This window comes from Microtus oregoni, unplaced genomic scaffold, assembly GCF_018167655.1.
Source record: "Microtus oregoni isolate MIOR12 unplaced genomic scaffold, Mior012 000062F_ref0000492, whole genome shotgun sequence".
NCBI classification, from domain to species: Eukaryota; Metazoa; Chordata; class Mammalia; order Rodentia; family Cricetidae; genus Microtus; species Microtus oregoni.
Window position 1 is genome coordinate 3,905,873 of NW_024543872.1, and position 23,241 is coordinate 3,929,113.

The 23,241-nt window shown below is 41.4% G+C and overlaps 1 protein-coding gene across 6 annotated transcripts in view; it reads left to right on the top strand.

Moving 5' to 3' along the window:
* Positions 1–23,241, top strand: part of Pde1c (phosphodiesterase 1C) — a 455,584-nt gene that overhangs the window by 339,617 nt on the left and 92,726 nt on the right. For all 6 annotated transcript variants that reach the window (XM_041640294.1, XM_041640289.1, XM_041640290.1 and 3 more), the window contains exons 4-9: positions 3,333–3,446; positions 4,690–4,872; positions 6,111–6,177; positions 10,279–10,395; positions 11,773–11,913; positions 22,298–22,398. In XM_041640294.1, coding sequence (XP_041496228.1) covers positions 4,787–4,872; positions 6,111–6,177; positions 10,279–10,395; positions 11,773–11,913; positions 22,298–22,398 — 512 coding nt within the window. In that variant the 5' untranslated portion in view covers positions 3,333–3,446; positions 4,690–4,786. The remainder of the gene's footprint in view (positions 1–3,332; positions 3,447–4,689; positions 4,873–6,110; positions 6,178–10,278; positions 10,396–11,772; positions 11,914–22,297; positions 22,399–23,241) is intronic.

The window sequence follows — 23,241 nt, forward strand, 5'->3', positions numbered from 1 at the left end:
GCTTTGTTCTTTCAATTTCCTTTTCCCTCAGTATGCTCACTTTTCTGTCATCAATTCCACTCCATAAATCTATGCTTTCCTGAACTTTGATGGGCACCTAGCAGATGTTCGCTTGGCAAATTTTCTCCATTCTGGTAGTGAGCTCCTTCTGTGTGCTTCTGTGTGCTATGGATTCCCCATCCCCATTGCCAACTCTTCCTCTGTTATTCTTATGTTGTTTATCATCTTTAAATCAAGAGAGGTGAATGTCAGCCGGGTGGGTCCTGCCAGGTTCCATGTGCTGTCTGCCAGCATGCTGTCTGAATCCTCGCAGAAGCTAGAAAACCAGGGAAGATGTAAACATTTGTACTTGCTCAGGTTACTTTGTGTGTGAATTCTTCTTGGGGTCCGCTGCCTTGCTGACTTCCTCTTGACTATGGTGCAGAGCTTGGGGTTCCCTTCCTGCTGCTGGTCTGTGCCTGCTGGGGGAGATTCTGAGTGGTGCTTTCTCTCTCAGGTGAAGTGTGATCTCAGCTGGAGTCTGCTTCCCAGGGCCTGGTCACCAGAGGTTTTTCACGCCTTAATTCTCTTGATACTCTGCTTTCCTGGAAGGAAGAGTGGTTAAAAATAGTGGAATAAGCCATTCTTAATCATTTCATTTGTCTTGATTAGAAGGTTTCAGCCACAAGGGCTGCATAGGTGGTGTTTATAATAGAGATGGAAGCTTGTTACAGTAATGATGTGGCTCACTTTCCAGTTCAGTTGTCCTTGTGTTTGGAGCTTCTGTGTCATTATTTCCAGTTCAGTTGTCCTTGTGTTTGGAGCTTCTGTGTCACTGGCCACTCCATAAGTCGTCTGCTTGGTAAAGCTTGTCATCAAATCCAGGTCCCGCATCCTCGAGCCATTTAACCTGAGATAAGCACACCGTGTTTGCAGAGAACTTTCCAGAGTGTGCCTCAAAGTGCTTTTCCTCTCTTCTGGAAAGCATATGAATTACCATACCTTGCACTTGTTCACACCTATGTACAGCAATCCTTCTACACAAGCATATGGATGTCTTTTTCATTATACCACATTGTTCTCAAAAACGTTAAATTGCATTCTGGTGTGTGACAGGGTGGAAGCCTATGGCCAAGTTGAATTTTTGCTTCTTTTAAAGCAATATGTTTTATTTTCTCAAACCTTTCCTAGTTTTTTTTTTTTTTAAATCTTAGACTGGCGTATGTTGTATTTTCTCTTTTTGCTTTTCACTTTTTGGTCTGATTTTTAAAAATCTGTTCTCACTTGCTTATCTGTATTTTCCTTTGCCTACAAAAATTTTATTTTTATTAAAGCTGCTTTTATTTACCCGCCCCTGGAAGCTGTTACAGGAAGGTGGTAACTTCTGGTTTTACTAGTTATAATTCCCCTCATTATTTTTTTCCCATTTTGACCTTTGCTCTTAGGTTTGGGGATTAATATGGGTCCTAACAAAACATTTGTTCTAAATTTCTGGTAGACTCTTTATTCTCTGAGATAAGTCAAAAAGTTTTTAAAATTTGAATTTTCCCCAATTTGATTTTCCAACCAAGAGCCCAGTTTAGCAGTATCTGAGCTTCTGAGAGGGAGTTAGAGAGTTGGAAGCAGGCTTAGCTGGGACTGTATTTTGCTCAAGAGTGTCTAATCTTAGTCAACAGCAGCCAGGCTCCTTGATGCAATCTCTCTGTTCCTTGGCAGACAGGCATCCCCTGAGTGTGAATGACTGTCAGAACCTCCCGCACCAGCACCTTATCTTGTGCTGACCGTCCAGTATCATTCGCAATGCTGTGAATACATAGGTGGTGTATGAAATAGTTATGGGAGCTTCTTTCAGTAAATGTGGGGCTCACGTTCCTGTGCTGCTGTAGTTCACGAGTCTGATGGTCACCTCCACCCACAGAGACCTTCACAGATCTCTCTCTCTCTCTCTCTCTCTCTCTCTCTCTCTCTCTCTGTTTGTTGGACATTGCCAGGACAGTAGAGACTTACCCTTAATTAAATCTTTTCTGGAGTCCATGCTATTGAAATATTTGGATACTTGATATTGGGATAACCAATATTTTTTGCCCATTTCAAAAGTTGATTTAGGAATTGTTTTCTTAATTTTGAGACATTTATATAAACACCAGAAGAGTAGTGTGCAACCTGCCAAGTACTGGTGTTCGGGGGTAACCAAATGTCCTCAGGTTCCAGATTCAAAGAAAAACTTAGTCAAGTAGTTCACCTATTCTCTCTTGCTAATACAAGCTTGTGGATGCTTCGAAATCAGGAAGGTGAGACAGACTGCATAAACCCACGTACGATGGAGGTATGACAGTGATCTTAAGTGTTCTGCCAAGACTCATCTTGTCTGGGTATCTGTGAGGAACAGAGCCTTTGACTAACAATAATGACAGTAATTACATCAGTAGCATCTTACAGAATTTCCAAGAATTTCACAGTCTATCTATTAGCCCTGGCATTTGATCTTTAGATCAATTTCCGAACTTTGTTGCAAGGTGCTCTATTTTATAATCCTCAGGAAAGCCACCTAGCTTACCCAATGTGCATAGACGATGCTTTGTGAGGCAAATGTCAAATCCACATTTGACTTCCAGGTCGGTACTATGTTCTCCTAGTACCATTGGCTGCCAAATATTCTGAAGAGGTACTTGTCCTCCACACCCCGGGTACTGTGTTTTGATTGCCTGCGGGCATTGCATTGCCACCTCCCACACTGTCCTTTTCTGTTCCAATTATTTCTATGTAAGGAGAATGTGCCTCTTTCTTCCCTTGGGTGATCTGGAATCCTTAGTTTACCACCCACCCACATTTGTTGACAACTACAGTATTACTCCTCTTAGGGGCATTCTTCCTGCCTACCAGTATAATTTACTTACATCTACATTGTCCCTGGTGGCTATAGTAGTACTCCATACCCTCCCATAAGTCTTGAAATATCTGTATGCTGTAAGGATATGGTTCTCTGTAGCCACTGCTGAACAAAGTGCCTTCGACAGAGTCTCAGAGGTGTCTGATGGTGTTTGGTGATGGTCCGTCTTTCCTATATCCAATTAGAGACTAAAAGAGACATATCTGATAAAAATAAAATTATGAGCAATTTTAGATCTGACATAAAAATGAATGAGTACTTCAAAATGTTGGGTGTAGTGAGGGCCTGGATAGAGAATATTTCTGTTCTTATTTTAGTATTTTATAAATTGCTACTTTAACACTGTAACTCCCTCCTTTATTGGAATAAAAAAATCTTTGAAACTATAAAAATATATACAATCATAGTTTTAGAATTATTCTTTGATTCCTTTATTCTAATGGCGTCATCTTGTCCCCTGTAGGTTACGGTCTTTGGTCAAGCAGTTGGAACGAGGGGAGGCCTCTGTGGTGGATCTGAAGAAGAACCTGGAATATGCAGCTACTGTGCTTGAGTCTGTGTATATCGATGAAACAAGGTAAGTTAGAAAAAAGACTAAGGAAGTAATGGATTTTCTGTCCAATAGTCCCTCACCCCCAGGGCACATCTGGGGTGTGTAGTTCATATTGCTGACTCTGAAACATTAGTTTCTATGTATAGGAAAGAACTGAACAGTTGCTCCCTCAACTAGGAATTACCAACAGAACTTGCTGCATGCACAGTAAAATGGTGTCAGTGCAGAAAGGGCAACTGTTAAAAGCCTGGCAAGATTAGTATAGTCCCATGGTGATGGCTGCATACTCATTGTATCAGTCTAAAATGTGTCTTTGAATCCATCATCTGTGTCAGCATCTGGAGGTTCCTGAAGTCCCCAGCATTCCTCCTTCAGCAAACATTTCCTCTTGAATTATACACGTACTAGAGCAATTGCAGGCACTGAAATCGATTTTTGAAAGAAACAGAACTGCTTTCCTTTTGGAAACTGTTGAAATGTCGACTGTGAAAGTCTAGTCAGACAGGGTGCTCAGTGTTTGTGATAGCTTGCTTCACCAAACCCAAATCTGAGAGGATTTCACTACAGTCTATGGGTTGTTTGCTTATTTTTTAATTACTAATTTCAGGAATTTGATACCACAGTTTCTTTTCCCTTTACCTAAATGAATATATCTCAACACATGACAACAATGGAAAACATCTTTATATTGATGGTCAATTTTACTGCTTGTTTTAAATAGGACTTCAACAAATGATGTTCAGTAATTTTGGTTCTATTATAACTACTTTTTTTCCTTTCTAGTGCTCTGTCTGACTGAGTAAGTTGGGTAAATCAGAAAAGCACAGGTACAAATGGCTTAAGTCTCTGGGGTTCAAACAAAGAACTGCACTGTTTGGGAAAGTTTCCTTGAATTCAGAAGTTCATGTTTCTCTTATTGAATTAAAGGGGCATCTGTTGGCATCCCTTAAAATCACTGCTTCAGAGTACTCTGTTGTTGTGATCTGCGCAATGTTTTTCAGTCTGTAGGTATTTCACCCAATGCTGTCACTGGTTGGGTCTTAGCTTCTTACACATTTTTATACTTGTGTCTCTGGAGGACAGGCCAGTTCCAATTTACTCAAAAGAGACATCACTGTGAACTGTCACAGGCCTTGCCAAAACACTGCTGCCCCTCTGCCTGTGCGTGTCCCATTTGACATCATGTTTGTGCCTGTATTTCGGGTTGGGTGGAGAAGGGCAGCTGTTTCAAACAGATTCAGTCTCTGGCTGTGTGCTTTATCTCCAGGCGACTTCTGGATACAGAGGATGAGCTTAGTGACATTCAGTCAGATGCTGTGCCTTCTGAGGTCCGAGACTGGCTGGCCTCCACCTTCACGCGACAGATGGGGATGATGCTTAGGAGAAGTGATGAGAAGCCCCGGTTCAAGACTATCGTCCACGCAGTGCAAGCTGGGATATTTGTGGAGAGGTAAAGGTGAAACCTATTGTTACTCAAGGGCCAAACCAGTAAAAGGAACACCAGGTGCTAGGACTCCAAGCTTTTGTTTAATGTAGTTTTGATATGCTATTTATTATAAGAACTCAAATTTCTGAGTAGAAACAGGTATTCTAATCTCCATGACATCATTAGGACAAGTTTTTCCCTTTGCTCAAAATCCTCATCTTAAGATTTAGATTAAGCTCAGCCTCATTTTTAAAGTCAGAAATCATCTCATCCATGTTTTTCAAATACATGAATATCATCAGAACAAACCAGTAGGTGTTTTGAGGTCAGTGACCCAGGGAGGACAGTTTATTTAAGGGATGTGAGTTCCCTGATGTAGTGATATTTCATTTGTATTTTAATAAATAAACTTGACTGAAGACCAGAGAGTAAAACAGCCCCACTGGTCAGCCTTACAGACAATGGTAACACACACCTTTAATCCCAGTAGCTACACTAGTTTGCCATAGAAACTGGGTGGTGCATGCCTTTAATCCCAGTGGTGCACACCTTTAATCACAGCCCTATAGAGGATTATAAAACCGGAGATGACAGCTCTCAGCTATTTTTCTGAGATTTCTAGAGGCAGGATCACCATTTTGGACTGAGATCGTGATAAGAGTCAGTAGGGCTGGCTGCTTTGCTTTTGGATCTTCAGGTTGAACCCCTATTTTTCTCTCCAAGTTTTTATTAATCGTGCTTCTCCCTGTGACATAGTTTGCCAGCTTTTTCACACTGAATTATTCCTTACGAGACATAGAATCATTTCTTCTACTATTCCCTATTACACAGTTCACATTCTAGAAATTCCCTGGTAGTGATTTCAAAGTTTACCTGGGATATTTACTTGCTCTGGAGAAGTACTTCCAATGGGTCATCTACACACATTCTCTGTTCACCATCAAGTACAATAATGTACCTTGATTCTCGTTCTGCAGCCAGTGCTGGTGGAACCCATCATCCCTTTCAGTAATTTAGTGTCCAATATGGGGCACATAAACTTAATTCAGTTTTGCTTCCAGTCTCTTGTGTGTTTGAGATTGCCTTCATTTCTTTTTGACTCTTCACTAAGGAAAGACTCTAGAGTCACTTCGGGATTTAAAGTTCCTTAGGCCACCAGAAGACCTGAGTGCTCATCAGTTGTCAATATGTGTGCAGATCTATGAAGGGCTAACCATCTGTTGTAAGCGATCACATTTTGTTTTCTCCTCCATCTTTGCCAGAATGTATAGGCGGACATCAAACATGGTTGGGTTGAGCTATCCACCAGCTGTTATTGATGCATTAAAGGTAAGACCGATGAAAAGGCTTATGGGATACATGGAAGCGACTGCAGAGTACAGCTAAATTTGCTCTTAGGAAACAATATTTCGTTTCTGTACTTTTCCATTATTCCGACCTTAATCTTTCATTTTTGTTTTCTTATCTGTTCGAATAGTATCACTATTGCTCAGTCTTTAACCTTCTATTTTTTTTCTTCCAAATTAAATTCTGTGTGGACTTTGGTTTAACACAGTAATCTGCCATGATGAGATTTATGTAGCAGTAGTCACCGGAGATAAGGTGCATTATAATTAATGTATTTAAACTTAGGAAGAAACTTGTTGCTTGTAATTATGTCAATACTCAGTTGTCCACGCCAAGTCCATTTAGTAAGATTAAAAAAAAAAAGACTCAGAAAATTGTAAAAATAATAATAATGAGAGTTAATTGGAGGTGAGGCTTGGGCAGTGTCCCCAGCACATGGCACAGTCTCAGAAACCACATTTTATTACAGCATTGCTTACTCCAGAGCCCTCGTCCCTAGAGACAGTCTACTATCTTCCCAAGACCTGCACTGAGCCAGGTGCTGCATGAGAAGTCATTCAAGAACGGTTTTGTTTTAAGCAGGCTGAACCCTGCATGGTAACGCCCAATCAAGCACACTGGAAGTTATATAGATGACTTCTAAAGGCCCCACACAGAAGTGTCCTTGAGGCAGGCTGGGATGGAGTCAGATTCAGGGCTCTGGAGTGTTCCTGGTCTACTTTGGTTGCAGGGTGGGGTTGGCTAGGGCCTGGTGTCTTGTGCTGGTTGATAGTACGTACTGTCTGAATTTAGCACATGTCCCTTTGTGCACTGGCACCATGGCATTCTGACTGCTGGTATTGTCTTTCTCTGACACATGCAAGAAATACACTGTGATGAAGTTTTCAGAAGATAAATTACCTATTCGTAGAAGTAGGGGGTGGGCAGTGCTTCTTAAATAGCTTAATGGAGGAAGCAGGCCCAATGGGGACATTCTGACTGTATGCTCATGGCCTTCTGTTTCATCCAGAGACAGTCTTTGTTCTGTCTGTTTCTCCTCCTCCTTGCCTTTTAACAGCAGGAAGGACACTGTGAGGAGTCTCCCGCCCCCATGCAAATGGCCAGCCCATCAGTTTAGTTTCCTGTGATGTTTCCCAGCTCACCTGCCCGCCCGCAGAACCTCTTCATGAGACCTGCTAATGCCACAGCAAAATTGCCATTGATTTTCATAATTGAACTGAAACACTCAATGTAAATCTCAGGAGCATTAGAAGCCTATTTAAACCTATATCTCTACCTTTGTCATAAACACAAACACAAGTGGATTCACTGATATTGGGCTGTTTATAAGAGTTTATCTTCCAAATTGAAGTTTCTTTTCTACGAATAGCTGAAAACTGAAATGCGGACCAACCTGTTATGTGGATAAACTGTTATTTGCCACTGAAGGAAGGGAAACCTAAGGAGTCGTCATGGTCATTCTGAGAGAAAGACACTTGGGTTAGTCAGAGCAGGAACCAGTTAGCTCCAAATGACTACCCTCCCCATATCTGCTGGTCTGTACGTTAACGTCACAGCTTTTGCCCTTGACCCACTTCCTGTTGATCAAGAGAGTTCAGGTCCTGTGTACTAAGTAGTGTCTTTCCAGTTCACCGCACTCGCCTTTGATGGCCAGAGGACTGAAGTGGGCTGGATAGCACAGATGTAGGGTCTCTTTTCCTTCTTTGTACCTACTGGGGAAGAGGTTATTTGTACTGAGCTGCTGGCATTTATACGGAAATCACGACTGATTTTCTCTAGTACAGAAAAATTTCTCAAAGACTGAGAGAATTCAGTTCACTAAAATAACCGTGGTGGCATGTCACGTTAACCTTTGCAGTTAATGGAAGAACGTGGCATAAAATGACATCTAAGGAAGAGAATAATTAACAACTGCTCATTGGAAGTTTTAAGTGGGCTGTGTGCCACTTTTGGTACCTCTCCACTTGGTGCACATTACCTTCAAATTCCACTTTATCTCTTGCCTTTGGGGTAGCGTTCTAGAGACACAGAAGCAATCTCTTCTTCAGAAGAGTGGCTGTCCTGCGGCTCAGGACCAGCCCCTTGGATAATTTTTAAATGGGAAGAAATAAACAGTTTCCTTAGGCCATGCTAACCTGGATGGTCTCCATCTCTCTTGACGGGAATTATTCGTGGTCAACATCTGGTAAAAGTGAAAGCGTGTTTAAGGCACTTAAATTGGGTGCTCATTAAAATGCAACTTCCAGGCTCAGGATCATTCAGAGGCCCACAGCATCCTCAGTATTTTCAGCGAGTCCCTAAATAGCTTGGAAGAAGAATGAAGTTCAAGAATAACAGTTAAGATTTCCTTGAAGCAAAGGCCCATAGAGAACACCCACTCCCCTACTCATTTCCTGGGGCTGTCGGTGTCCTCCTCAGGACTGGACCAGACAGTGGCTGTGGCGACTCATAGGAATCCAATAATAGAACTCAAACAAAGTTCCAGGTTGTGGGTAAATTTTGGTGTCTCTGTCCTGAGTCCTCAATGGGTAATTGAAGGATGTGGCCTGGGTCACAGTGTGGATTCATTGGGCTTACAGGGGTCATTGGTAGGCAGTGAGGTGACATGATAGGTTGCCCGTGAGATTATTAAGTAGTTCTGTTACTGTGTGATTATGGACCCTTTGTTTCTCCCAGGTGTTGTGTGACTCTGGACCCTTTGTCTCTCCCAAGTGTTGTGTGATTCTGGATCCTTTATCTCTCCCAGGTGTTGTGTGACTCTGGATTCTTTGTCTCTCTCAGGCTGGCACATGCTGTGGAACTCTGGGGGAAATACAACTTTTTCTAGAATTGGGAGATTTGAGGACTGTGGATTAACACTTCAGCTCACAGTTTTAATTATTTTAGTGGAAGGGTAAATATTACTAAAGGAATTGAATTTACCACTAAACTTAAAATGTTTTTTTTTTAACTTTATATGTTTGTTTTTATGTGGCTTTGCCTCCATGGAAGAATTCCCAGCAGTCTTGAGCTGAACATGATGGATGGAAGGGTTAGGTGTAACAAGAGCACGGGAATGGGATTACAGGATCATTTTAGGATACCCCGAGTCCTTTGTGCAAAGTTTTTGATGCCAGAGGCACCAACCCCTGCCTTCTTCTACGTGATCTCTCATGGGTCCTCATTATCAAGAGAATGTCAGTATATGTCCTGCAACTACAGAAGGAATACCCATGATGTGATGAGGATACTAAATGCCTCTTGATTTAATCATGATTTAAGCACACATTTGTTTATTATGTCTACAAATGGCTGGTGTTGTTGTGTCAAAAGCACAGAAGAGATGTTTACGTGTATTCTGGAGCAAGTATTTGTGAACAAATATGAAATTCATGATGGCAAATAAGTTGTATGTCCAGTTCACTTTTTACATTTGCTTCTTTCACTGAAGTGTTAGAGCAAGAGGGAAAGTTTGTCACCAGATTTGTGGCTCCAGAGAGCATTTTTTTTTCTGTTCTTGGAGTGAATGTTGTCTCTTTGGTTGGATCTTGGTGGTTGAAGTTGAAGTGGAATTCCATTTTTGTCTTCAATATTATACATGCTTCTGAACACTTTGAAGTGAGTTAACAGTGTCAAGTCTGGGCTCAGAAGGTGTCATTACACAGTATGTTAGCGGGTTGGAGAGTGTCTGGAGATGTGCCCCACCAGATTTGCACTCAGAGTGACAACTGATAGGTTTGAAGGAAGGAGCCTAGAGGGGCATCAGTGGGGAAGGCACGTGTGTCCTCATCCCATTCATGTCCTAAGCGTGTGCTTCCAACAGGCCTTTGAGGAATTGGGTATCTCTCCATTTCTTCATCTGTGAAGTGTAATTAGTCATACCACCAGTCATGATGCCTGTCAATACTTCTTTTCGATAATAAAGTTCTTTGGTATTTTTTTAAGCAGTAAGTATTTTTGTAGCACCACCCTAGATGGCTACTGAGAGTTCTTTAGAGTCTTGGGCTACTTAGTCGCAGGCGTGGGCTACCAGAAGATTCAAATGTGGGTAGATTAGCGGTTGCATAGGTAAACTAATAGCTTTCTCCATGCTCTGTCCTGCAGGATGTGGACAAATGGTCCTTTGATGTGTTTTCCCTCAACGAGGCCAGTGGAGATCACGCGTTGAAATTCATTTTCTATGAATTACTCACACGCTATGACCTGATCAGCCGTTTTAAGGTCAGCACCTCATTAAAAAGATACACTGCGTACATTTATCTATCCTGATGTGACTTCTATGCCAAGACCAAGGGGATCCTTCTAAGTACATAGGAAACTGCTGTGGGCAACTGCGGACATTATTCCGGTGGGCCTGCCATAGGTGCTGCCCACCAATGGGCATTTCATCTCACTGCATCCTGATTGTGTGTACTATGGACCACTCTTGCCTGGGAGGTAGCATTGGAGACAGAGTGAGCTCAGCGGCTTCCATAAACTTTTCTCACACCATGCCACATTCAGAAAAAACTCCCACTCATCCATGACAAATCATTGGTGTTTCACAGCCGCCTGTGCTTCAGATTAATTCTTTGCCTTAAACAAAGAGAATGGATGGATCATCTCCAGGGTCAGCCCCTCAGTCATCACGCTGCACAGCCTTTTCAGGTCAGGCAGGTTCTCAAGGGAACCTCTGTCCAGTTGATCTCCCAGACTTGAAGCATCAGATGGATGGGATGTGTCTCTGGAAAATGCAGGTTGTTTTACACACAAATATTTATGACTCCAGATAGAGTTTTTATCACGTTCGTAAGGGCTATATTGGAGCTCATGCTTTCTATTTAAGAAAAATGAACATATACTATGCAATATATGTAATATGATAAAACATAAAGGACACACAAAAAAACTTAGGTTATAAAATGATTGTGAGACAGAGGTAAGCTGCCACTGGTGTGACTTCCTCAAAGTCACACTCTTTGAAAGGGGTCACTGTATGCATTTGAAATATGGGGAAGCACAGTGTGGTAGTGTGTTTGGGAAAGGAACAGGCTATGTCTTTTTATCACCCAATAGTCTATTACTGGTGGTCTGCAGTCTGGAAAGTATTCTTTTGCTAGTGAAGTGTTACAAATAGTTAAAAATCTCATAAACTGCAGTAACTCCCAGAGCTATTTGTAAGTTCCTCAACATGGTTTATGACATTGGTCCTGCATAGCATCTCTTCTGTCTTGGAACTGGAGAAAAAGACTAAAAACAGATAAAGTACAAAGAAATACAGAGCTTTAGTAGTCACTAATAATGAATAAAGTTGCCTATATGTACATCAAAAACCACTGGTTTACATTTTAAACAAAATGTCTTTGAGATGAATCTGTATAGTTTGGTTGCCTGAAGTGGGAACAAAACCAGTTTGTAACACTGACCGTTCTTCAACCAGGGACCTGGTCTTAGACTTTCAAAGCATCTGACAGTTTCACAGGGAATTTTATTAACTGCTAAACATTTTTGTTCCTCATGTGATCTACAAGAGCCCCCAAATGAGCAAAGTGGGGATCTTAAGGTTTCTCTTAAGGTAAGTCTGCCCTTTAGTGAGTGGAGCTTTCTCTTCTCTTTCAGATCCCCATTTCTGCGCTTGTCTCATTTGTGGAGGCCCTGGAAGTGGGGTACAGCAAGCACAAAAATCCTTACCACAACCTGATGCATGCCGCTGACGTCACGCAAACCGTACATTACCTCCTCTATAAGACAGGAGTAGCAGTAAGTACAGGCAGGGACACACGTCTATGATGGAGGGTGTCCCAGAGGTGATAAGGATGAGCCCAGGATGAATGATGCCTTGTGAATACCCTATTTCCCGGTATCACTGTGGAGAGCTTTGGGGTGTTCTAATGTGTCCTCATAATCATGATGGAAAGCCTTGGGGTTCTCTGAGAGCTGCCTTGATCTTCATGGAGAGTGCTCTGAAGTGTCCCCCTGTTCACTGTGGAGAGCCTTAGGGTTCTCTTAAATGTTTTTCTTGGGCCCAGTGAAATAGAAGATGGCCAATTAAGGAATAATTACGAGAGCTAAGCATATATTTCCACATATAGAATGATTTTTGACCCTTTACAATAGTCAATTAACAATAATGTTCACATATTCTGAAGTTATAGTCAGTAGATTCATCAACCATTGCTCCAACTCATCTTTGGCTTAACCTGCTAGGTCTTTTTCAGAAGCACTCTGGTTATTCACATCTTATGTATTTTTTAAAGCTAAAGGTTTTATAGTCATTTGAAATATCATTGTTATAGTTCTGCTTTTCAGCTCTTCAGATGGTTTTAGACGTCTTTTCTGTAATCCTTTTGATGTACTAGCTTGTTCGAGTTGATTGTGCCTTTGACTTCTTACGTTTTTATCATTTGTTTGTCTGATTCTAGTGCATGGGTGAAGGATTCTTGTGCTACAACACACATGTAGATGTCAGAGGGCAATTATTAGCAGTCACTTCTCTCCTCCTACCTTGTGGAGGCCAGGGATTGAACTCAGATTTTCTGGTTTGTCATGAAGCATCTTGGTCCACACCCCACCAGCCCCTTTGTCTTCTTTACCTCCATAACTCATCAGTTTTTAATATGCATAGATGTTGGTGGCAAAAGAAAACAAAATGAAAACAAATGAAAAAACAAATAAAATAGCCTTTACTGAGATTGCCTTAAGAAGACCTATAGGATTTGTTTTTCACTTCTATTTGAACTTATTGGAAACTGAATTTACCCCCATGATATATGTATGTGTGTATATATATATATATATATATATATATATAATTTCTACAGTATGCTCTGGGGATCATTTTCTCCTGTGAAATCCCCTCCTATGGCTTAGGATCAGGGTGTCCCTTTTCAGTGAGTATCATCTTGGTGTGGCCTGAGCTAACTGAACCATGAACACTGTACTTTTGGCTCACATTTGTTGACCTGGCCATATTCAGCTACAAGGGAATCTACCTCTAAACCTGTTCTCTGCACATTCAACAAAAATTGAGCGCTGCTTTTGTGGCAATGACCATAAATCCAGCCACACTGTTTGAACTGAGCACAGCTTCTGACCCCACCAGCGTGAGATTCTGGGACTACTCTGCGGACTGACACCGAGTATTTTCCTACAAATCTCAGGGAATGAGATATGCTATTTTAAAAGTTTGAAATACTGAGAAAGATTGGATATATTAAAGTCAGTTCTTAGAAAAACTTAAGCAAACCAGTCATGGGAATGGCACACACAGCTCCTTTAGAACGGCATCGTGAAAATGCAGATAGCATTTTGGATATGCACACATTTGATGAACTGGGAAGGTTCATGTGCATTTTAAAAGTGAAAACAAAGATTTGAATTTCATAATTTGTGTGATTTTCTGGGTTAAAAGAGTGACAGTCCATTTTTACAGGTCTCTCTATGCCACGTATAAGAAGAACTAAGATAGAAATTGCAGCAAATCAACCACAAACCCAACACATACCTGTCTTTCCTGTTGATTGGCTCAGTAGAGTAGCTCAGTGCATTCAACTTAGAACACAGTGGGAGGAGTGGGCCTGAAGCTTGATATACTCCATCTAAATCCCTGCTTAGTTACTAACCAATATTGTAACCTGTGATGAAGTACTTTTCTGTGCCCAGATTTCCTCTCGTCTGCAACGTGAAAAAGATTTTACCTTGAAGAAGATCAGGAGGAAAATATCAAAAATATTGACATTATCCTTCCTTCATCTTAGAAAGTATTATTACTAGATTATTGTAGAATTTCCCCAAAACTCATCATCATGTTTTAGTTTTTATTAAAAGGCTTATTTTGGAAAAAAAATAATATTTAAGAAGCCATTTCAAAATTATAGAAATGTTATAGAGAGAACTCATTTTATAAAATAACGAGTTTCTACCAAAAATTCAAGACCAAAAGCCATATTAAATGATAATCCCATGAAAACATGAAATAAAACACAATTGTCCACACTAAAATAGCCCCATGAAGACCTAGAAGCAGAGGTGGTTGCTTGAAGACAGACCTGTGGAGACACGGGTTGGTGAAGAAGCATCCACACTAAGGCCCATGAAGATGTGGACTGATGCAGGCATGTCTAGTGAAGATAGAATCGTGAAGACACAGACTGACACACTAAGACAACACTAAGCAATTTTCTACAGAAGCCATGTGATACAATATGCTATTTTATTTTATTTTATTTTATTTTTTTAACTTTTTTTTTATTGAGAAAAGGAAAAAAAAACCAAATTTCCTCCTCCTCCCAGCCTCCCATTTCCCTCCCCCTCCTCCCACCCTTCTCCCCTTCCTCCCACCCTTCTCCCCCTCCCCCCACTCCTCTCCCCCTCCCTCTCCAACCCAAAGAGCAGTCAGGGTTCCCTGCCCTGTGGTAAGTCCTAGGTCCTCCCCCCTCCGTCCATTTCTAGGAAGGTGAACATCCAAACTGGCTAGGCTCCCACAAAGCCAGCACATTACGTAGGTTCAAAACCCCGTGCCATTGTCCTTGGGTTCTCATCAGCCCTCATTGTTCGCCATGTTCAGAGAGTCCAGTTTTATCCCATGCTTTTTCAGTCACAGTCCAGCTGGCCTTGGTGAGCTCCCAATAGATCAGCTCCACTGTCTCAGTGGGTGGGTGCTCCCCTCGTGGTCCCGACTTCTTTGCTCATGTTCTCCCTCCTTCTGCTCCTCATTGGGACCTTGGGAGCTCAGTCCAGTGCTCCAGTGTGGGTCTCTGTCTCTATCTCCATCCATCACCAGATGAAGGTTCTATGATGATATGCAAGATATTCGTCAGTATTGCTCTAGGATAGGGTCATTTCAGGTTCCCTATCCTCAGCTGCCCAAGGAACTAACTGGGGACCTCGGCTTGGGCATCTGGGAGCCACTCTAGGTTCAAGTCTCTTGCCAACCCTAAGGTGGCTCCCTTAACTAAGAATTGTGCTTCCGTGCTCCCCTATGCTATTTTAAAAGGATAAAATGCTGAGAAAATTTGCAAGAGCTGTTTGTGTACCAGAAATTAATAAGTATGATGTAAAAAGTACATTCTCAGCAGTTTAAAAATGTATGATTATCTATAAAGAACTTCAATACCAAAAAGAGAGAAAAACTATAAAACTCAAAGAACTCAAAACTAATGATTAAATGAGTAGATAAATGTGTTGTGCTTTAAATGGGAAACTGTTCTGTTGTTTGAATGGCAATTTTCATCAAAACAATAAATACTAATTCAATCTTCAAAAAATTAATGTATAACCTGATAACTCTGAAATCCATACAAAATGTGTATTTTTTCTGTTAGAACAGGTAGTTTTGAAAAGGAATAGTATATAAAAGAAGGTAGTTTTTATCTCCCTAACACTAAAACATCGACAAACCTACAAAAACAGAATGGGTGATTTTTAATGATAAAAATGACAAATACATCAATGGAATTTCAGTTTCAAACCATACACTCAAAGGTTTATGGAGCACTGGCTATGAGCTGGGAACTCTGTTAAACTACTTCACAGTGATGGGATTGGGTGGTGAGGACTTTGAGAAGTAAAGGGGTAATAGAGGCAAAGCTCCCACCATGGGATTGGTGTCTTTAAGAAGGAGACCCAGAATTCCCTGCTGCTTCCTTCCTGCCCTTTGCTCTTCTACTAAGTGTACAGCTTTGTCCTTCCTCTTTCTTTTTCTGTTTATTTTACATACCAACCACAGTTCCCCCCACCCCACGCACCTCTCCCCACCCCACCCCACTCCCCATCCACTCCTCAGAAAGTGTAAGGCCTCCCATGGGGAGTCAGCAAAGCCTGAAGCTGCCATTTGGTGTAGATTGAGTAGAGAGCTCTTAGCTCCTCCTGTCTTCACCTCCCAGTTCTGGGGTTGCAGGCATGTTCAGCCATGTCCAGCTTCCATAGCGCTTCCTTAGCCAAAAAGACATTCAGAACTTTTATTACATTGTACACATGTGCATGTATACTTGTGTTAGGATGTCTGTACTTCTTTGCATTTCTCGTGCGAATGAGTGAATTCTTCTATCATGTGAACATAAGAATCCATCGTATATGCTTATCATTTGGAACCACTGACTAAAAGTCCTGAATTATAAATTTCTATACAAATCAAGTTAAACATATTTAATTCAAAGTTAAGCTTAAATATGCAGCCAGTCAAGCCAAAATCATACTTCAGTGAATCATACTTCAGTCTAAATATATATGTATATTTTCTCCATCTACAACAGATTGTCATCCTCCTACCATCTTGACAAATTTCCTTTTTTTATTTGCAAACATTATTAACTGTCTACTGTACATATGTATGTATGTATGTATTGCAGTACTGGGGGTTGAGCCTAGGGCCTCCCACATGTCTGTTAAGAGTTCTTCAACAGAGCTCCTCCCACCCCATCTGACCATTTAGACTTTTGTTTTGTTTTGTTTTGTTTTTATTGAGCTATTTATTTTTCTCCACTGCCCTCCCTTCCTTTCCCTTCTCCTTCCGCCCTCTCCATGATCCCCATGCTTCCAATTTACTCAGGAGATCTTGTCTTTTTCTATTTCCCATGTAGATTAGATCCATGTATGTCTCTCTTAGGGTCCTCTTTGTTGTCTGAGTTCTCTGGGATTATGAATTGTAGGCTGGTTTTTCTTTTTTCTTTTCTTTCTTTCTTTCTTTCTTTCTTTCTTTCTTGCCTTTTTTGACTTCTCTCTTTATGTGATGATTAATCTCAGGTACTTGTCTAGTTTTGGTTTTCATTTGTTGTGAAGAAACACCATGACCATAGCAACTCCTAGAAAGGAAAGCATTTAATTGGGGTGGCTTGCTTACAGTTTAAGTGGTTCAGTCCATTATCATCATGGTGGGGAGCATGGAGGCCTGCAGACAGGCACGGTGCTAGAACTGAGATTGCTACATCTTGCAAAAAGCAGGAAGTCAACTGAAACACTGAGTGATATCCTGAGCTCAGGAAACCTCAAAGCCGGCTCCCACAGTGACACTTCCCAGAAGGCCATACTCACTTCAACAAAGCCATGCCTTCTAATAGGGACACTCCCTGTGAGATTATGGGGTTAATTACATTCAAATTACCACACTAATGGAAAGCTAACACAAAGAATTACTACAAATTGTCTTCTTAAATGTCTATACAAATATACTTTGTCTGTACAAATGTGCAATGGATTACGATTTTCTGTAAATCAGTGGTTTTCAGTGTGGGGAACTGATCCTACCCCTACAAAATGAGTTTTTATGGTAATTTGTTATGGTGACCATAGCAAAATATTACAGTGGCATAGCAAAGCTGGCCCCAGATCTAATTTCTTTTATGTTTTCTAATATTCATTTTTAAGATAAATTTATGCATATGAATGTTGTGTTCATATTCACACCTATACATGCCTAGTGCCCATGAACTTTAGAAGAGGGCTTTGGATTCCTGGGAACCAGAGTAGCAAAGAACTGTGAATTGCCATGTGGGTGCTAAGAACTGAACCTGGTCATCTACAAAGGTAGCAAGTATTCTTAATCAGGGAGCCAATCTCTCTAGTTCCCCAGGTGTGACGCCAATGGCCATACATTTAGGTATTTGGCTATCATTCTACATTATCTTTGGTGAAACAGAACCCCTTGGACCTCAGAATCCTCAGGGGTGTATACTTGAACATAATAATGTAGAGCAAATTAAAGCAGAGGCTGAATAGTGCTCTGAGCTCATCTGGTCAAGATGGTTTTAGTGCCTGTTGTGCACAGTATCCTGTGCAATATAAACCTGAATCAAGCAGCTTCATCAACGCAAAAGAAACTCTCTGAAGAATTTATGCTAATGCAAGTTATCCTTGGACTCAACGGTATAACAGCCAATGACAGACTGTGCTCAGTTATTTGTAGCCTGTGCACATATGCACAGGTGTGTGTGTGTGTGTGTGTGTGTGTGTGTGTGTGTGTGTGTGCAGGTGCATGTATGTGTATGAACATGTGAAGGACTGAAGACAGCCTCATGTGTCCTTCATTGGACTCCTCTACCTTGTCTTTAAGAGAGAATTTCTTAGTTGCCTAGAGCTTACCAATTAGGCTAAATTGGCTGGCGAGTGAACCCCGGGGACCTGCATGTTTCTATCTCTCTAGCCTTGGGATCACAGCCGTATAAACGGAAACTGAGCATTTGTTTCCAGCTGTCCAGACCCAAATATTCACACAAAAATCTATATTAATTACAACACTGTGTGGCCAATGGCTCAGGCATATTTCTAGCTAGTTCTTACATCTTAAATTAACCCATTTCTACTAATCTATATATCACCATGAGGCTGTGGCCTATTGCTAAGGTTCTGGCATCTTTCTCCATTGGCAGTTACATGGCATCTCCCTGACTCTGCCTTCTTTTTCTCTGTATCTTTATTTGGACTTTCTGCTTAACTATATTCTGCCCTACCATAGGGAAAAGCAGATTCGTTATTAACCAATAGTAATAAAACATATTCACAGCATATAGAGGGGAATCCCACATCATTTCCCTTTTCTGTCTGAATTAAAAGAAAGGTTTTAACTTTAACATAGTAAATTTACAAATAACAAAATAAGAATCAAGCAACAATTACAGTTATAAAATTTGTCAATCTAAAGTTTTATATCTACTTTATCTTTTATTATAACTAAGTAAAACTCTATCTTAAACTCCACCAAAGACCCCAGAAGGATATAATATTACCTAAGTAAATAGGATGTTCATTTTAAGCAACTTCTAAAGTTCTAGAATTGACAGAGACATCTTGCTGCTTGGACAGTTCCTCGAAGCTCTTCTGTCACATTGGAACATCTATCTTCAGTCTACGGGCCCATAGTATCCAGCAGGTTCTGGCGTCTTTCTCCTTCATCAACTACAGACATCTCCCTGACCTTGCCTTCTTTTTCTCTGAATCTTTGGACTTCCTGCCTAGCTCTATTCTGCTCTGCCGTAGGCCAAAGCAGCTTCTTTATTAACCAATGACAATAAAACATATTCACAGCATACAGAGGGAAATCCCACATCACAGCCACCATACCTGACTTTTCACATGGGTGCTAGGAATGGAACTTGGGTCTTTATGTTTGTATGACACTTTATCTACTCATTTGTCTTCTCATGGCTCACCCCTTCTTTCTGTGTGTGTGTGTGTGTGTGTGTGTGTGTGTGTGTGTGTGTGCATATGATGTTCTTCAACCATCTTTTTGTGGTGATTTCTGAAGGCATCAGAACAGTATTGTAAAAATAGAAACTGCTGTTCCCACAGCAATGTCACAGCTTACATAGAGTAATGTATCCTGGCGCAGTGGAAAATGACCCACCCTTGTCCATTTCCTTCAGATTTCCTCTGTTGTATACAGTTGCCCTCATTCACCCACACACCTAAGCATATGGCTTGCTTTTCTGAGCCACAGGTATAGTACTCCAAAATCTACCACATCCGGGTGTCAAAGCAGTCTGTCAGTGAATGAAGCCGTGATACACCAATTTGAAAGACAGGGAAATGTCACCGTCAGATAATCCTACAGCAAAATGCCTGCGGAACTTAAATTTCTGATTGCTTATATTCTGACACAAAACCTTAGCACTCACAGTAATTAAGTGGGAAAATACAAATGAATTTGAGCCCCGTTAAAATATGAATCTCAGTTTTCCTCAGAGTGGCTTCTTCTGCCTTATCCAACTTTCCTATCTGATACGACCCAGGAAGTGTTTGGCTCTTGACTCTGTGTTCGGAGGCCATATGTAGTCCGTTGTTCTCTTGGCTATAACTTCTTTTTATCCATGTCTGCCACACATTCAGTTATTTACATGCACTGTAAGGACTTTCCCTCCCTCTCTCTATTCGGACAAATATTCTTCCTGGAGTGCTGGGCTGGCTCCAGACTCTCCGGGGTGTAAACACCACTGCCAGTTGAGTCGGTTTACATTCCTCTCACTCTGGCTTTCAAGGCCTGATATTTGAGGTCCCGGTCTGCCCTGATCCCCACTGCAGTCCAGGGACTCATTCCATTGCTCAAGATGGACAGGCGCTTCTGAAAATGCCCTCCTCTACTCCAAGGTCTCCTTGTCACCATCAGCAAGGCTTGTTTTTGTGAAACTGTTTTTTGCCCCTCCTGTTTCCTTCCCCGGATATCATTTTCTCCCTTCTCATCCCTAAGCCCATATGCACACTGATCATCTCAAGGACTGGGTTTTACAATGAGCTTCAAAGGTACAGTTTAGATTTTGCTATATGCCGGTTTGATCCCTTGCTGTTTAAGTTTATTAGAAGCTAGGTGATAACTAAGAGTAGCTGTTAGTGTGTATGGGCAGGAAGGAAATGTGCCTGATATTTGTAATGTGGGAACTATTCCTTTGCAGGCTTTCTGAGGCTTAGACTCCTGATGTTTTGTGACTTTGGTTGTTTAGGCTCTATGCTAACTCCTATCTACCATCTTATTTTAAAACATGATATTGACTTTGTATAGGACTAGAACAAGACTTGTATACAGGGAATTGTTCAAAAGCAGCTTAATAATAATATCATATTAAGGAAGAAACACACCAATATGGCTACGTGCAGAGGTGCAAGTCTGTAATTCTAGCACTCAGGAGGCTAAGAAAAAGAGGATTTCTGTGAGATCAGGTTCAGACTGGACTACATACTGAATTTTGAGCTAGCATGTTCTATAAGACCCTTTTTCAAAAGAAGAGGAAGAATAGGTGTTATATATGTGAAGAATATCAAGAAGAGATGTCATATAATTTTACACATACATAAGTTTATCCAAAATTAAATAAATATAGAATATAAACAAAGGAAATTTAATCTACAGATGATAGGTGAGAATTCTGGAAAATATATTATATGGCTTCTCATATGAACAACTGTGTGACCTTGGTGGATCCTGAGTTTCCTCTGGTCTCATTTTCTCATTCTGTGGGGATAGCAGCTACACAGCTAGTTCCTTTATGAACATGTGAACGGTATGTGGGTTTCTACATTTAAAAAAAGACAGCCAGGTGGTGGTGGTGCACAGCTTTAATCTTTAATTGGGAGGCAGAGGCAGGTGGATCTTTGTGAGTTCGAGGCCAGCCTGGTCTATAAGAGTTAGCTCTAGGACAGGCCCCAAAGTTACAGAGAAACCCTGTCTCGAAAAACAAAACAACAAACAAACAAACAAAAAGTGGTTAAGAGCACAAGCTGCTCTTCCAGAGGATCTACATTCAAATCCCAGCAATCATATGATAGCTCACAATCTCTGTTACTCCAGTTCCAGGGGATCTGGTGGCTCCTTATTTCTGTGGGCAGTACATACATGTAGCACACAGACACACATGTAGGCAAGACACTTGTATGCTCTGTTAGAATTGGATTTTCATAATACTAAAGGTGGGGTTGAGGGGCTTCTGAGGTTTAGGACCCACCCGATTGGCTGACATTTGTCTAGGGGTGTCTTGGTGAGTATGTTCTGGCAGGTGGTCCTATCTACAGCGGTTGGAATGTTAGGCATTTCCTTTAGATGGTCTGTTTTTGGGTGGTGCTCAGGTAATCTTGGGGTTCTTCCTGCAACCAGGCACTGCTTCAGGGTAAACTACTGAGCCCCAGGCCTCTTGTTAAATTTAACGATGGCTGAATCCTACTCTGGCAGGTGATAATGTTTAGAAGTAAAGAACTTCCTTTGGGTGACCTGCCCAGACTTAGCTTATCATGGCTGGCTCCCACACTTGATATTGTGTTAAAACTTTTAATTACTTCTTTATAAATGAGAGAGGGTATTGCATTGAATTTTTCCCAGGGGAGGGGGAAGGACAGGAAAAGGAAAGGAAAGAGAGACAAGAATTTTATTTTGAAGTGGGAGGGCTATTTGATGAGGACATTTTAAGTTCTTCATTCACTGTTGCTGTCTTTCTGGAACGTTGGATCAGAGTAATAGTTCTTCCAACCTTGGGTGTTGTGGTCAAACTACAAGCTCACAGTCTCCTCAATGAGGAAAAGCCCCCATTACTTCTATGTATAAAAAACTTTTTTGGGAACAGCCAGCAGCTGTAGGGTGGAAGGTAGCAGGGTGAGTTTGTTGTCAGCACGCTCAAGCTGTGCGAGCGAGAGACAATTACCTGATTGCTGTGAATCTCCCTTGCAGAACTGGCTGACGGAACTGGAGATCTTTGCAATAATCTTCTCGGCTGCCATCCACGACTATGAACACACTGGAACTACCAACAATTTCCACATTCAGACACGGTGAGGCAGTTGAAATGTTTGTAGAGCAGGCACGAAGAGGCAGGGATATAATTTTAGATGTCAGCAAGTTGTGCGTTCATCACTTTGCTTTTATGTGGTTGCTCTATTTTGAATTTTGAAAAGATTAACTTATAAACAAGAGAGGAGCCTGGGCGACTTGATTGAACACACAGCGTTTTAAAAAACACCTGCTGCTACTTCTCATCTTTTATTCAGATCTAAAGCGGCTCTTCCTTTCTTCACTATTATAATGTTCACCTGTTATTTGTGTATGTCCTGTGCTCCTCTACCTGTTTCTAACAGGTGTGGCACAGGCTGCATAGAGCCCCAGATGTCATGCACATGACATCACAAAATTCATATAACCATTGGAGGGCTTCTGTCAAACAAACAATTTGGATCCCGAGCATTCTGATAAATACAAGGTTGCAATCACTTACAGAACTGATGTGGTGAGCCATGAGAGGTCATCAATGATGCAGGCACAAAGCCAGGAAGCAACAGAAACACCATGTGATTCCCACACTCATCTGATTGTTACTCCCTGGCCATTTCTCACGTCCCAGCTCAGAAGCCATGACTCACTCCTCCCACCCAGCCTCAACCTCTCATGCTAAGGATCTGATCCCAACAGCAAACCAAAGTTTACTTCTGCCTGGGCCACCAATGGGCTGCTTGCCAAAGATAATCACATAGGGCTGTTGACTATTGGCATCCCCTCTAACAAGGAGGGGCAGAGAGGGTCACTGGATCCTTCCCCGAGTCTCTAGCCATTGCTCCCAGCCAGTTGTACGAATTCTGCCCTAGCTGCGTGGGTTTCAGAAAGGGGCGGTGTATATGGTC